Here is a 16,432-nt window from a genome sequence, read left to right on the forward strand (position 1 = left end):
AGTGGGATCGGTATAGAAATCCCTTCAAGTTGCTGAGAAAATCTGAGATCATGCCATTAAGTGCTTGTGAGAAATATAAATGTGTTGTAAACTGTCTCCCATATATTTCCACTTTTTCTCCTCAACTTTCCTATTTATAATTAACACCTCTCTTTATCTTGTTCATTCTGAATATCTTTGTTCTTCTCAAGTTAAATTATTTAATACTATATCTTCCTCGCGTTTAAGATCCCTTTATCTCATGATCCCCTCTCCTTTATATTGAAATCTCTCCTGTCTAAATGCATAATCAGATGACATCTGCTACCACGGAACTTAAAAATCCTAACACATTCCCTAAAATAACTTAAGTGTGTAGTTATTAGACAGCAAGGTATGTTGTGCAGATAAGAGGCTGGGTACACAAAAGAAACAGGCTCCATCTGGCACAAAGAAGAGCCGATGTCTCGGCATCAGTTACAAACCACTGATTGTTCATAACATGAAGCCCACAAACGACCATTCCATTCTGCCTCTTTGCAGACATGAAAACCAGTCGCTGCTCGCATAAACAGTCCTGTTGATTTCAACAGATTACCTGTGAGTAACGAAGATTTGGTGTCGCGTAGCTATGCATGTCACGAAGCTTTTGTTTTATGTAGAAGGAAGCACAAAAGCCATTAGAGGCAGGAAGGCATCTGGAAGCCCTGAGGTATGTTTGCAGTTGAACAAAAATGAAAATTCAGTCATGGGAAATCAGAGAGAAGCTAAAAGCTTGTTCCTGTACTGTGTCTAAGCCACAGCTAAATACCCCAAAATGGTTTTGTACAATGTCATGGAGAATATACGTACACATGGGCCAGACCATTCTGGGATGTGGTCAAGTCCCAGTGGTTAATTAGGATACATATATTATCTGTATGGGAACCTGATGAGGAAAGTGAAATGTTGCAAGATACAGTTTTGGATGACTGACACTAAATTATCCCTCTCTAATACTGACCAAATGCCTCAATATGGATGACAACCCCCATCTCTAGAAGTGTTCAAGGCCAGGCTGGATGGGGCTTTGAGCAACCTGCTCTAGTGGAGGTGTCCCTGCCCATGGCAGGGGGGTTTGGAACAAGATGATCTTTAATGTCCTTCCAACTCTAACCATTCTATGATTCTATGACAAATTTATAGCAACAGTGATGCTGTTTTGCAAACAGACTTAGGACATGTGAGAGTCCTGCCAATTATACAATACACTTGTAGTGTTTCCTTCCTTCCTGTTCTGCACTGGTAGGGCCTGGCAGGTCTTACAGATTTCTGTCTTATTTAAAAGAACAAACAATTTTATCTGTTTTGTTTAAGAGACCTATATGCTTATCGTGATAATCGAAGAACAGCTTTTAAAGAAAAACAGCTAAAATATGTTTGTACAAGTCTTTTGATACAAAGCTTAAAGTATCTGCATGCAATCTTAAAGATTACAGAAGATGAGAGCCACATGAATCCATGTATTTTGTAACTCAGTTTTCCAAAGACGTTTATTACAAACTTTAGATCTCTTGGAAACAAATTTCCAGGCAAAGCATCCATTCAAACTTATTATTAAATAACAAATATTAATAACTTATTATTAAATAACAAATTATTAAAGCTTCTCTTTTTCTTTAGTGATATAGGCACTCAGAGGCAAAAGTTAAATCTTTTCTGTGATATCTGATGACCATCGGCAAACCATTCATTATTTTTTTACACTTCTTAACTGTTCTAAATCTAATACACAGTGAGATAGCTTGTCCTTCTCTAGAGAAGGAGAGACAGGCTTGGGACAGTGTGCAAAGAATGGCCCTTAGGAGTGGAAAACAAGGAGAATCTTCCAGAGTCTAGGACCGAACCTCAGGTTTCTAACCTTTGCCAATCAGACCTGCTCTGAGCAAACATCTGAAACTTGGCAAAATGAACCTAGAATTAACTTAGGCAGTGGGCAAGATTAGAAATTCATCATTAGTATCCATCTGCAAATAGTGAGGAGCAGGATTAGTACCATGTAAAAACTATGATGCAAAAGCAGGGAGAGACTGCTGTCTTTACTGCTGAATTTTATTGCCAGACTGAGCGTCTTCCATACCTGCCTCTTTGCATCTGTCTACAGCTTCTGCAGCAATTGAAGTTGCAGCAATTTCATTCACTATGAAATTTGGCTTCTTTTAACTTCTGAGTGCTTAGCTTTTGGCCTCAATATTTTTTGTCATTTTGCTTTTCCTTGGTAACAATACTTTTCTGAATTGGGCTGAAGCTGTTTGTGCCTTCTAGCCCTGGTGGTTTGGAGTGAGGCCCCTGCATTGTATAACAAACCTGCCAGGCCAAAACCCGCCAGGCAGAGGGTGCAAAGCCTCCTGCCCATCTTTGTTAGGACCTCCAGGGCTGCGTTGGCATTCACAGCAAAACAACCTGGAAGACGCTGGACATCTGCCTGGTCTCCTGCTGTGTTCAGATCACACGGCCTACGCTCTTGCTAGTGTGCTTTCAGAGCCCACAGGAAAAGATCTAAGCACTCTGATCTATGAACAGTGCAGATAGAAACCATGTCATAGAACTAGGGCCACCTCACCTGTGTGAATGAGTATCCACACAAAGATTTAATATAATGTGTAAGATAAATGTGAACTTTACAGCTTTAGTTGATTCATCTTATCCTTCCTGTGCAGTAATCAAATCCTATGCTCGTTATATTCACAGCTTGCTCTAGAAAAACAGCTGTTAGGCATTTATTTTCTCCCAAAACAGTCAACCTGTAGCAGTTGCACAGGCAGATGCAACGAGGTTTTGCAATTTGGCACTTGTATCTGAGAACAGAGCAAGGACCAATGTCTACTCTGGTAAACTTTAGTAAAGCAGTGAAACATATGATCATTTTAAACTGCACGTTTTGGATCCCCTTGTGGGTGGGAGAAGGCATGTCCTCTCCATATGAAAAAAAAATAAATAAAATCAGCTATGATGTATATATGTTTACACAAGAGAACCTCACAGGATACACGGCAATATACACTTCCTGAAGAAGCTGAGATCACAGCTGAGCTTTGAGCTATAACCATTTGTTTACCCGGTAGCAGCGTGTAGCAGGGCTATTCTTCCAAGCCCGAATATGCCCACAGAGGCTGCGAAGTATAAACTTACCTAAACATTTAGAAATTAGGCAGCTGAACCGTCGTGTTTGAAACCTGCCGGAGCCGTGGCAGTACCGGTGCGAGCAGCTGCGATGACAGAGCGTTTCATACTTCTATCAATTTCCTCGTTAATGTGATTTAGAGCCAGGGGGTGGCGGCCGGGCAGAGGCTGGGCTAATGAATCCATGGGGGGAGAGAGCACGAGAGCGTGATAGGAAATGGAAAAGCGCAGGTCGGGCACCAGGAGGAGGTTTTTACGATACTCTTGTTTTAACGGAGATGTATGTAACGCCGACATAAATCCACCGACCTCTGCGCAGGGAATCGTCTCCAGTTTGGGAGCCGGCTCCCTCAGCAGGCGCTCACACACCACAGGGGTCGATGTCGCCATAGGCGTCTCTTCCCCCCCCCGCCCCGGGCAGGGCAGATGCCTACGGCGCTTGCCTACGGCAACCGAGCGACGCTGAGGCCAACTGCGAGGCGACGAGGAACCGTCTGTCACTCGCCAACCGTCGCCACGGAGAGATCCCGGCCCACTCTGCCCCGGCCGGCCGTTCCCCCCCGCGCTACTCCCACCCCTCAGCCCGCCGCGCGCGCCCAACGGCCGCAACCGCCCCTTCGCCCCCGCCCTCCCGCGCGTCGAACGCTGGGCGTCACGCACACGTTGTAATGTACCAAAAGAGCGCGCACACCCCTACCGCGCCCGCCGAGGCCCCACCGCGCCCGCCCGCCGGGACCGGCTCTGGGGGCCGCGCTCCCCGGCGGCAACAACGGCGGCGGCGACGTCGCCATCCCGTCTCCCCGCCTCGCGCCGCCGCCAGCCGCAGGGGCCGCCGGCGCCCCCGCCTCGGCGCGGGGATGCGGCGTGGGGCGGCCGAAGCGAGCGGGTGTGTGTGTGTGTGGGGGGGGGTGTGTGTGTGAAGGGGGGGGTCGGCTCTGCTGCCGGGCGGGCGAGCGGGCGGCGCGGTGTGGCTGCGTGTCTATTAGGAGGTGCGTGGTAGTGATGGCGGCGGTGGGTGAGACTTTTCCTGTCAGCGGATCCGGCTGGTCCTGCCGGCGGGCGGGCGGGCGGTGGGGCTGCACCCCGCCCCGCCGCTTGCGCCGTGCCGAGCCGGGCCGGGCGGCGGGGGAGCGCCATGGGGCTGCTGGAGCGCCTGCGGAAGGAGTGGTTCATCCTAGGAATCGTGCTGGTCATCGCGGTGGCGCGGCTGGAGCCCACCGTCGGCGTCAAAGGGGGTGAGTCCGGCCGCTGCCCCGCCGGGGACGGGTTTGCCTCGGCGGGTCGGGAGGTACCGGATCCGCCGCCCGGGAGCGAGAGGGGCCGGCCGTACTTTTGTCAACTCCCGGCGGCCGGCGCCGTCCTCCCCACCCGGCGCCTTTCGGTGGTGCGGGCCGGGGCCCGGCGCTGCTCGGGGTGGGCCCGGTGGCGGCGGCGGCAGGGCGGGGGAGCGGACCGTCTCGCTCCCGGTGTGTGGAGGCGCGGGGAGGCTCTGCGGGCCTTTCCGCCGGCAGAGGGTGGCGATCGCTTGGCTGCTGGGGACGCCGGGACTTGCTGGTGGGGTTGCCCCTGGGGCATCCGCTGAGAAAACTTTGAGAGCGGAGTTTCCCTGGGGGTGCGGGAGGGGCGGGCTGCCGGGAGCAGGGCACAGCCGGGCCCGCCTGAGCTTCCTGCGCCGCCAGCAGCTCGCCTTCTCCGCCGGTTAGCCCCTCGCTGTTCATCCCCTACCCAAGGAACAGTTCAAGGCATATCCCTGCGTGTATCTTTGCTAGGTACCGTACTAGTGGCTTGAATGGTAGCCTGCTCTTTTCGGACTAGTAGTAATGAGAACTGGCTAGCAACTTACTTTGAATGAACTCCTGTTAAACTAAGCCATAACTTCAAGAACTCTAAGATGGGCATAAAGTGATTTGCAGTCCAGTGTATGAACGTCTGCCATCTGTGAGCTTCCTGAGAGGTGTAGCTTAATGTATATTGTGTTAAAATCTCAGGTGCTGTATTTCAGTCAGAGGATTTTTTTTTTAATTTTATAATAACATACTTATATTTTGAAGATTTTTTTTTTGTTGTTGTTCCCTCTTGCTTCCTCGTGAAAGATCAGGGAAAAGAGTAGAAATGAGTCTGTGCCAGAATGATGGCGTCAAATTGATGGTGTCAAATGTGCACAGTAAACAAATCGGAAGAAAGATCTGTCCTTTTCTATGCAGCGAGGTCTTATATGTTTCTTGTAATAAGAGCTGATGAAATACCTAGTGTTATTGTAAAATGAACAGGGTATCTTTAAGTATAAATGCTGGCAGTATCTTGTGGTTAGTTTCCATTGTAACTTTGGTTCCAGATGTTCACAATCATCGAGAACAAATTAAATTTTATATATTTTTTTTTTCCTAATTCATCTCTGAAGATTTAAGAAAAGGAATGTAGAACACTTGAACAGAATTCCTTTAGCAACTCCATGTTGTGGGAGGGGAGGAAGAATCTAGTTGTGCTTTTATATTGATAGATTTTATTTTTTTTTTTCCTTAACACAGCTGAAGTTTGAGGATAGACAGCTTCTCACTGAGGAGCTAACCTTTTTCTCTCTCGCCTGAGGTTCTGGGGAAAAAAAAAAAAGTGATTTAAAAAAATATGACTCTGAACACTTGCTGTGGCAACTAAAGCTCCGGTACTTCATGGAGTTCAGGGTAGGCAAATTCCTGCTGTGCAAGGATCCCTTCTAACATCTGTGTGCTGTTTTGCATTGGTGAATAGGACCCACATGGAGCTTCTTGCAGGATCCGTGCTGTGTCTTCAGGAGAAATAAAGACAACTTTAAATTGATAGTATCAGGTGGTTTCTGGCTTGATTGTCATGCTAATTGTTAGCAAGCAACGTGGGAGATCCTTTTAACTAGAATATGAGAGAATTTTTCTTCAGCTTACTTCCTGCATGGAAGCACTATGATGGAGCACTTCATTTAATTATCCTACTGCAAAGATATGTCAAGCGTTGGTATGGTATTGTTCCTGGGACAACTTGCTTGAAAAATCTTGTAAGCGTTGAGAGAAGCTTGTGAGCACATGTTCCCCAAAGTGGTATCCCTCTTCTCAAACTACATGATCTTAGTGCTCGTTTTAAAACCAGAAGAAAAAATAAAAAGAGGTGGGAGGTGGGAAATATCAGAATGTGAAAAATCTTAGTTTATAATTTCTAGCTGACAAAACTGTACACTGTAATTTGCAGGGCCTTACTAAATAGTACGGATGGTCCAGCATCCATACTAGTGGAACATTGTGCCACAAGTAACAAAGATTTGTGCTGTTGCCACTTTCGGGGCATAAGCCAAGCCCTTTTCGTGTTTTCCTGTTTGATGAATGAGCCTATTTAGTTCCTTTGTGAAAAGAGCTTTTCTGACTACTCTTTTGCACAAGAGATGAGGGGGATTGGTTCTGACCAGAGTTCCCTGTGCGCCATGAAAGTGTGGTTGCTCTAGTCGTAGAGGTTTCTTCTGTGTAAAGGAGTTCAGGTGGTCCAGTGAAAAACCCTAAAATAGAAAAAAATGAGTCCTGGAAGAACCCCTGTCTTAGTCAGACTAACTAACCCACTGCCTGACTGCCCAGGTGTGTATGTGCATGTACATATATGCTCTAGTCTTCTAATAGATTAGAAAAACCATGTAATTCTGTCTGTACATAATATATTTTTCTGTATAACTATATATAATTGTTCTGTTGTGTTTTTTTTTCCCCCCTCCCTGGCTGTTCAGTTAACATGCCATAATTTTGCAACTAGCCATGTGCTTTGTTGCAATTTTAACTCTTGCATTTCCTGCATATTTTTACCTTATGCTTCCTATAGGTTGTTTGGTTTATTTTTTTTATTTAACACACACAGTTTTAGTGTCTCATCAACAGAGTCCTCTCTGAGAGTGGGAGTTGGGTTTAAATGACTTGAGATGCAAATTTGATTAGACTCAGTGTACGATCAAATCCCTCTAATTTAAGGATCATTGACATTGCTCCAGTGTAACCATCAATGTATCATTCATCTGAGAGAGCAGAAAGGATCTTCTCTTCTGGAGTGTCAAGTAAAGGCTTGCTTGTTTGCTGCTGCAGTTTTACTCTTGACAACTTACTGTCACTTGCAGAGTTAGGATGTTCCTTTGGTCCTAAGTAGACTGCTAGTATTTTCTTTCTAATATAATAACTGGTTGAATGCTTGTGAAAAAATAAGTGTATACATTTTGTGCTTGGTGGCCTCTGAAGGCAAAGGGTATTAAGAGAATTCATCATTTCTATAGCAGTGTAAAAAGTATTTTATTTTAATCTCCCTGAAAAAAAGTATATAAATATATACAACGTAAGCCTTTAATATAGTGGAACACTTGTAAGTGCAGGCATCTGCCCTTGCTGATCTCACTGCAGCAGTCGGTCTGAAATGTGTTATTGTAGGGCTGGAATGAACCACTTTGCCACAGCCCTGTTGGGGGGGAATAATGCAGAATTGTATTGCCCCATGGAAATTACTGCAAGGTATGATGTGGTTTTCTCTGTGCAGGCAGCCAGACAGGTGTCTGTATTGTGCGGGAAGAAGTGAGAGGTAAATATGTGAATGATATCGATGGCCCTGTGGAGGGAGTGGCTAATATTTTTATTTGAGTTTATGGTTGGAGTTTGCTGATGCTATTAGGGATACTCTGATAACAGAACCCCGTTTTCACATTTCCAGAATTTACTCATTAGTTCCCAGTGGCTGGTAATCACAGAAGCTGAATTTGTATGACATCATACTTCACTCTCCACTCACTGGTTTGCTTTTATTTAAAAATGAATAGCATGCTTTCTGTAACTTAGTAGAAACCCCATTCTTTTTATTAGAGACTTTAATGATTAGATTTTCTCCAGGTATTTTTTTTTTAAATATCCTCATTTACTTTGATGTAATATATGCATATCATTATCTCTTTGACTGTAGTTCATTTTGTTCTCTATGTCTATATTTTTTAGGACCCTTGAAACCAGAAATTACCATAACTTACATTGCTGTTTCAGCTATATTCTTTAACAGTGGACTCTCCTTAAAAACTGAGGTACTGTAACTTCTCATTGCTTCATTCTTGTTTTGCTTTGAAAAGTTTTGTGTTGCTTTTGATTAGGTTTGAATGTAATTGGAATATTTAATTACTGCACTGTTATTGTTGATGCTGGGAGAATGGCTAATGAGAATATAAATATTAGACAGTTATGGAATAACCCCTCCTTGATTTCAGAAAAGGCTTCACAAAGTAATGAACACAATGAGAAGGAGAGTGTGAATAAATTTCACCCATCCATAGAGGGTGGGTTGCTTGACTTTGCAGAGCTTTGACTAAATGGAAGTGCTGAGCACAATTTTGAGACTGGATCTACATCCTGGATGTGTCCCAAACCCAAGTCAGGGTGAGACCCAGGAGCGTACTAGCACCTGTCTTCTGCCACCCCTTCTGCACCTTGGCTTCCCCACTGCTTGGTTGCGGTACAGTCCAGAAAACTCTGCATGTTCTAGGGAACGAAGCAGGGAGGGCCTATGTGGGATCTCCATACCTCTGTAGGACACAAGGTGTGAGCTCTCTCTGCCTCCCTCCTTCGTTTCACCTGCTGGTGTGCTCTCTAAATAAAACTGTTTGGGCTAGTCACTACAGGATTGATGCCAGCAAAGAGTGGCTTTAAGCTACCACATTGGGTGGGCACAGGACAGCAGCTAGTATCAACACAAAAGGGTTCCTCTTGTAGATACAAGGCCAACATACAGTTCTTGGCAAGCTTTTCCTATAGTATTTAGTTGTGGACAGGTGGACTTAAAGTGCCTATGTTCTGCTGCATATCACAGGCACTGAGACTTGTGACACAATTTGAAACACATTTTTTAAAGAGGAGCAATCTGGGAGTAAGAAGAGATGAAGGGAAGAACCTCTTAGAGATGTGTAAATGAGGCATGGAGAAAGGAAATGATGGCTACGTGCCAAGAAGACAAGGTGCAGCCAGAGTAGAAATGAAATACTGCGTGTCTCTGCTAGTCTAGTTTCTTGCTGCCTTTTACGCTGTTGGCTATGCGAACGGATGATGTCATTTGTATGTTGCATGATACCAGTGCCTTAAAGGATCATCATGATGTTGTCCAGTTATCTTTTGGGCAAACTGGGACTTAGGTGAACAGCAGGCACTCAACAAAAAAGAGTTTCTCTATCATGGTTATAGTGACAGATTTTCAAATGGAGGTGGTGTGTGACTGGATGGCAGCCCCTCTCCTTCTGTGTCTGCTGGCAGTTCTGGCACTAGGGTCTCTAGTTCTGCCGGGTCACAGTATAAGTGAATAACTTTAGTCAAATCTGTAGTAGCTGTTTAGATCCTTGTGGTCTTATGGGGAAGCAGGAAGAACCATGTTATCTATTTGCCTGGAACAGTAATTAATCCTAATGGAAATAGGCTGTGGAGAGGCACTTTCTTCCACAGAGAAGAGGACCCGAAACACAAAGCCTGAGTAGTACTAATGGAGCATAATTTTCTGCTTTCAGGGCTAGGAATCTTTGCATGCAGAGGAAAAAAAATGTAAAACTTTCTCTTTCACTAGTTTGTATCCTTGAAGCTTTATATTTGTAAAGCAGCTGTGAGCGAGGGTGAAGTCAGTAGCATTTCAAAGTCTTGATTAGATTCTCAATGCTAGTGTATATCTAACTTTTTCTAGTTAAGGTGACATGGCTAACAGGTTCCTGGGCAATGTGTCATGTCCAGCTTTGAACTTGTGTAACTTTTTTCATCTGTGGTTCTAAAAGCAATATATTGATGTAAATGAGGCTTTTACAGGAGCTGGTGTTTGTCTCCAGGATCTCAGATTGTTTTGGAAGCATCGGTTAGAACTGGTGCTGTACATCCAGCTTAATGTTCCATCAAGAAGCTAAGTTTATTTGAAATTTCTGCCATGGGGGTAGAAGATAAAGAGGAAGAAAACCATTTCGTGTCATTTCTAGGATGTGTGTTAAAAACAGTCCTTAAATGTGTTAGGAGGCCAGGTCATGATTTTATTAAAACACTGTGGGGCATGTTTTAATTGTTTAAAGCACAACATAAAGTTGGTATTGTGAGTCAGTTACTGTATCTTTTTATTGGGTTGCAAAGTAAATCATTTGTGCTTTTGTCTTTATTAGTTCTTGACCTGTGTGTTAGCTGTTGTACCTTGGATAATATATTAGTTGGATTGAAACTGGTGTTTGGTATGCTTTATGAAATCATAAAAAGTTGTGTGTTAATGGAGGCCTTCTGATAAATCTGGCAAAATTAGAAATAGCTGATTCTCTTTTAAGGTTACACTTTTGGCTTTATCTGCTGGGAAAGTGCATGCTCAAAAAAACTTGCTAACATGCAAACATTTTACAAAATAATTGGCAGCTTTCAGGGAGAGCCTGTCTGTGCAGGGACTTGTTATGTTTTCAAATCTAGAGGTGACTGAGGCCCTTTACATTTGTAGAAATAGTCTGTATCCAGGAATGACAAGAACATTTGATTCCACCTCAATATAATGCTCTTTCAGTTTTCAGTGACTGGATAGCTTGGTCTTTTAAAGCAAATACCTCCTGTAGGGCCCCAGAAAATAAATCACATACTTGAGTTATCCTTTCAATGAGGAATTTGACAAGCCACTGAAAACACTATTTGCTCTGTGTGGGTATTTGCCCAGAGGAGTCCAGCTATGACCATCTAAGCGTGGCTGGATGGCAACAGGGACTCATACTGACCAGCGAGAGGCTAGGATAAGCTTTCTAAAGGGTCTGAAATACTGGGAAAGAGAAGGTAACCTGTTCTACCTGATGTGCAGAAACAGAGTCATAACTAGCAGCTTGCCATAACTTTTCTGATACGTCTGCTTTTTTGAGGGCTACAGTGACAGATGTGTTTTGGGGCAAGCCCTTTTAGATTGCTTAGGTGAAGTCAAAGGTGGTGAAGGCAGTTTGCCCTGGTGTTTGTTCTATGATGATAGTCTAAGGAATAACTATTCTGAAAGGCAATCACTGGAGACATTTTAAAGACTGGTAATTTAGATCTACAAAGAACTCTTCCACTAACACAGCATGCTTTGATGCGCTATGTTGGCTGTGTTGTATTCGCCTTCCTTGCTCCCTGGAAGCTCTAACCAGTCTCCCAAGTTTTTGTCTTGGATTTTGCTTTTGAAAGTATCACAGTCTTCTTCAAATCATCTGTTTTTAAGGCATTTTCCAATTGTAAAATTACTAAATTAAAGGCGACTTCTGTATATGTGGTGGTGCCTAGATTGGGGGTACCTTTATTGATTAGGCCACTAGGAAATCTGGGCTGGAGGTGACTTAGCAGGAAAGGAAGAGGAATTAGCAGCTTTGCTGAAAGAAGTCACTTGCTTTGGTTTTTCTCAATTGTATTATTTACTTTTAAAACGTACACTTTTATATAGGTACTTCCAGGTATCTTTTTTTCTCCACACAGGGTGTGTTTCTGCTACTAGATGTTTTATTTTTGCTTTCTTTTTGAGATAAGGTAAAGTAGTGCTACAGTGAAGCTGTTCATAACACCATAGGTAGTGGGACAGGTTATGTGTGAAGGTCTATTTTTTTTTATCGCAGAGTGATACTAGCCTACTTAAAGCTTGCTTTATTTAAAAAAATGTTTCATTCAGTTAACCAACCACTGAATGTAATGATACTTGCTTGGTAAAACTGCATCAAGATGTACATTTCAAGTCCACGTTTTGTGTAACTTTAAGAATAGGATGTGAATGGATGTGTATTTTTTTTTTTTTTTTTTTGTGGAAGGTTTTTTCCCCCTAACCCAAATTTGGGAAAAAATTTTATTAAGAGAAATAAAATAACAAGGACACAGTGCTGAATTGCTAGTACTTCCAGATGTATGATTATATCAGTGTGCATTTGGATGGTTGAAAATGCAATATTTGTTTCTGTTTCATAAAAGTTCAACTGTTTTGAAGCTGAGAGAGGGTGGTTGGCTGCTTCATTACTATACATAGAAATATACTTTTTTTTTTTTTTTAAATGCATCTGGGGTGTCAGATAGCTGGAGAATCCTAGCAAATTAGGTTTTGAATAAAGGTACCATCAGTTCTTTTACTGTTGCATTGTTGACTTGAAAAGAGTGCAAGTTATTTTGAGAGAGAGAAAAAGGAATTTTTCTTCTCAATCTATGAGAGTTGAAGTGAGCTGAAATGTACAAGGCTTTTTCTTTGTACTGAAAAACTGCATAGAAGATCCTTGGAGTGCTCGAAAAGACAGAAACAGAGACACAGAGCTAAGTGAAGAGTTAATTGCATGAGGATACATAATCACCTCTCTGGAGTGCTCTTACGCTATTTAAAATTAATTTTTTTTTTGTTTGTTTTTCCAGTCTCCAGTGGTGTTTTGCAATTTATTTCTCTGAATTTTATTGGCTTAGCTGTTGTTAGCTTGTTATGATTGTGGTATTCTTTCTTTCTTATTCTTCATCAGCCTAATTTTTTTTCTATAAATTTACTATCTGTTGATACAATAAATAATCAAAATCTGCTACAGGTTACTTTGCTTTTTATGGTTGTGAGTCTTTCCTTAAAAAAAACCCACCACAAATGATGACTGTTTGTAATGTAAGCATCTCTTTTTCACAGTATAGATGAGAATCACACTTTGTGGCTCTCTTTAGGCTAGAGAAACCTGAAAGCACATGGACACTACAAGTTTCCCTTCCTCTTGATATCAGCAGTCAATAAAGTAAACAGGCCGACAGCATAGTTAACACAGGTTTTGAAGCAGTGACAAAGTGCTAAGGCTGTCTGCTGAAAAGCTTCTGTTACGATGAGAGCTACACTATTATTGAAGTGGTGGACAATTCTTTTGGAAAAATGCCCAGGAGCAGACAGAGCTTTTATGTTGTCTGGATATACTTCATTATTAAAAAGGAGATCAGATGATCCCTAAAGGTGCCTTTTTTTGACATGCGCTCTCTTTGAATTATAAAGATGATCCTAGTTTTAAAAGCACAAATATGATCTTACTCCAGCTGTTATGACTGCAACTTCCTCTCTTCTTTTTCTTTTGCAGGAGCTGACAAGTGCTTTGATGCATGTGAAACTACACCTTTTTGTCCAGATTTTTACACTTGTGTTCTTCCCAACAGCAATATGGCTCTTTCTTCAGCTATTATCAATCACACCTATAAATGAATGGCTTTTAAAAGGGTATGTTTTAAGCATAATGGAGTGAAATATATTTGTAGCTGTCTTCTTAAAGGGCTGCTTAGCCTGCAATGAGTGTTTTAAGACTTGTATTGTGAAACAGATTTTGCTGGTTGTTTTTGTGCTCCAGTACTTGGCTGCCGAAAACACAGTACATGCACAAGATTATCCTTTCAGGAACCTGGTCTCATTTTTAGAACATCTGGTCAGTTAGTTTCATATGTAGAGAGCTTGCAAGATGTTAGTTTTCTCTTTCACAAAACACAGCTGAAGTGCTGTGCTGGGTCTCAAGGAGGATGGGGAGGAAAGAAAAGGAATGCCGAAGGAAAACAGAAGTTGGTGAATAAATACTGTGTATGCCACGTACTGGTGTTCTGTTCTGCTTTTAAACGTCTCTATTGAGCATCTCTTGCACGTGTCCAGGTTGGGGTTCAGTATCTGCTCCTAGCTAAATTATGGGGATGAGGGGGAAAGAGAGTAAAGTTTTTGTAGGAGGAGAACTTTGAGATGAGCAGAAGCTAAGTTAACATGAAAGCAATATGTTTTAAATCTTTGGTGTCAATGTGTGCTTCCAAAACTGCATTGAGGGTGCAGTAATGATAGATGTTATGAAAAATCCAAAAAATAAAAAGCTTTTTTCAAAATCAAAGGTCAATTCCTAGCTCCATGCAGCTATATGGGAATGTTTGAATGCAAAAATCAATTATATTAGAAAACTACTTAAAGAATCCCCATTGTTTCTTCCTGCTTGGTGAAACATTGCTTGGGGAGAGTTCCCTGTCTTAAAAGTTTAATGATAAAGCTACTCGTATTTGCTTTCACAAGGCCTAAACCTAAAAGAGCTTTGTTTTGTTTTTAAGAGGCTTCTCCAGGTGTTCCACCAAGTGTGAAGTGATCCAAATGATACTAACAAGGTGAAATTGAGACAACATCATTTAAAAGTTAGCACTGTTTTGCTTAACAGTATCAGTACATCAAGGAAATAAAAAGTTTACTATACAGTGTACAGTTTACTATACAGTGTATAGTTTGCATTTGGCTATTCATAGTAAAGGTTATTCTTTAACGTAAAATCATTACGAAGTTTTTCCTCGGGTGGAACAGAGACAAGATTTTCCCCAGTGAGCCAAAATTCCCTCCTAATTCATGGGACACTCGGTTTCTGAAGTGCAAGGTACAAGAGATTTTTGTGCTTTTTGTTTCTTGCAGCGCTTCTCTTCCTTTCTTTCCTATGACTCTTTTGCCACTTTGGTTCTTAGTATTTAAGGGACATGATCTGTTACATGCACAAATATATGTGTATGTATTATATACATATGCACCTGTGAAACTGCCTGTAAAACTACATAGATACGTATTTTTTTTTAAAAAAAGAAACACTTGTATGTGTATCTCCCTGAATGTGGAGCCTCAGCCAGTCTCATTTTTTCATGAAGGTATGTCTGTGTTTAACCAGTGAGCTTGTATACTCCTATATGTTTCAAGCTGCCTTGCAAGCACTTGTTCCTTGAGTACTATTTCTGTTTTGGCTGTATTTTATCTTTTAGTACAGTAACTCTGTTGTATTGAGACTTCCTTGAAAGAGCAGTCAGATTGAGGAGTTTAATGAAGGTGGGTTTTGGGGAATTTTTTTTGTTCCCCTTAAAGAGTACTTTCTTGATAAATACTGCTGTTCAGGACATACTTGGAGCAGCAGCCAATGTGTGACTCCGAAGGCATCCACTGGAAAAGGGAGCCTGATAGGAGCTGTACCTTCAGTGTTATGCAGGTGTAGAACATACTGAGCTCTCTCCTAATTCTAGGACAACACGTTTTAAAGCAAGTACTTGCATGTCCCTGTACAGGTATGTAAAAGGAGGGCGAGGAGCAGATGTGAGGAATGGCCCATGCCTTTGTCGTTCTGTGTAACCAGAAGTTCATCCTAATGCCCCACAGCCGTAGTTTTTGTTCCCTAGAAACACTGAAGTATCCTAGTGAAAACAGCGGGGAACAGGACAGGCTTTGGCAAAGTTATTCCCTCGTCACTCATGTTTAACACACTTGTAGAGGGAGCTAGTTGATAGTCCTCACAAAGGCCTGGAAAAATAAGCATGTGCTCCCAAGGACATGCAGCACCCTTTGGCAGGGTGGCTCCGCCGGGAACTGTAATTCTCCACTACTCTCTAAATAAGGTTACGTCTAAAGGGCACAGTCAAGCCCACAGTTAATTTCCCACCTTGCTTCATAATGAATGATAGATTTTCCCATCCTCTATAATGGTCTGCTTTGCTGCAAATGTTATTTGGGAGGCAGATTCAGGTGGTGCCAGCTTTTCACCTGTGTTTCTACAGTTATGGTTGGATATTGTTGTTTTTTTTCCCCTCTCTGTCTGGAATGATGTCAGGAGGTTTGTTGTTTTGCAGTGATTTTGAAATATATAAAATAGAGCAGAAACCAACATAATCCCAAGCGTCTTTTAAGTTAATTTTTTGTTAGCTGACTAGATTTTGCATTGACAGGATCTCTTTGAAATGAGCCTGAAGCAATTTATTAATGTTTTCACAGGTTCACCTCTTCTGCCATTCTTAGCGTATAGCATTTCCAACACAGGTGGTAAGGCGTGAGGTGGAAAGACCTGGTACAATATATGACTTTGGTAGTTCCATATCTAAAATATGCGACTTTGCACCCTACTACTCAGTTGTCTGTAATGTATTAGCAGAACAGGTATTATTTGTCACCCTTCATCAAGTATTTGGACTCCTGATTTTAGTGCTTATAGCATGGCCTGAACCAGTGGAATGTTTCACTTGATTGCTCTCTATAGTCATTAGACCATTTTGTTTGTATATTGGTAGTGTTATGTGTAGTTAATACAAAGCGAGAACAAAAAAAGTTAAATGCGTGTTTAAATACACCTGATGAAAAGTATTTTAATTTAGTGTGTACTAGGCTTTTTTGTAGACTAGTATTTTCGTATGAGGAATATGTAAAAAGCATAGCTTGATAGTGATTTTTACTGTTTTTGAATTCCAAATGTATTATTTTAAATTTGAGAGGGTTCACAGAGATTGTGTTATTAAATCTTTCTCTTATAGTGTGAGAAATC

The 16,432-nt window shown here is 42.1% G+C and overlaps 1 protein-coding gene across 3 annotated transcripts in view; it reads left to right on the plus strand.

Moving 5' to 3' along the window:
* The first annotated feature begins 4,276 nt into the window (after positions 1-4,276).
* The window catches only part of SLC10A7 (solute carrier family 10 member 7), a 152,673-nt gene continuing 140,517 nt past the window's right edge, over positions 4,277-16,432 (plus strand). For 2 of the 3 annotated variants that reach the window (XM_074154789.1, XM_074154790.1), the window contains exons 1-3: positions 4,277-4,376; positions 8,124-8,206; positions 13,211-13,347. In XM_074154789.1, the coding sequence (XP_074010890.1) occupies positions 4,277-4,376; positions 8,124-8,206; positions 13,211-13,347 (320 nt within the window). The remainder of the gene's footprint in view (positions 4,377-8,123; positions 8,207-13,210; positions 13,348-16,432) is intronic. The other variant, XM_074154791.1, reaches the window with a different exon arrangement.

Source organism: Numenius arquata, chromosome 10, assembly GCF_964106895.1.
Source record: "Numenius arquata chromosome 10, bNumArq3.hap1.1, whole genome shotgun sequence".
Taxonomy (NCBI): domain Eukaryota; kingdom Metazoa; phylum Chordata; class Aves; order Charadriiformes; family Scolopacidae; genus Numenius; species Numenius arquata.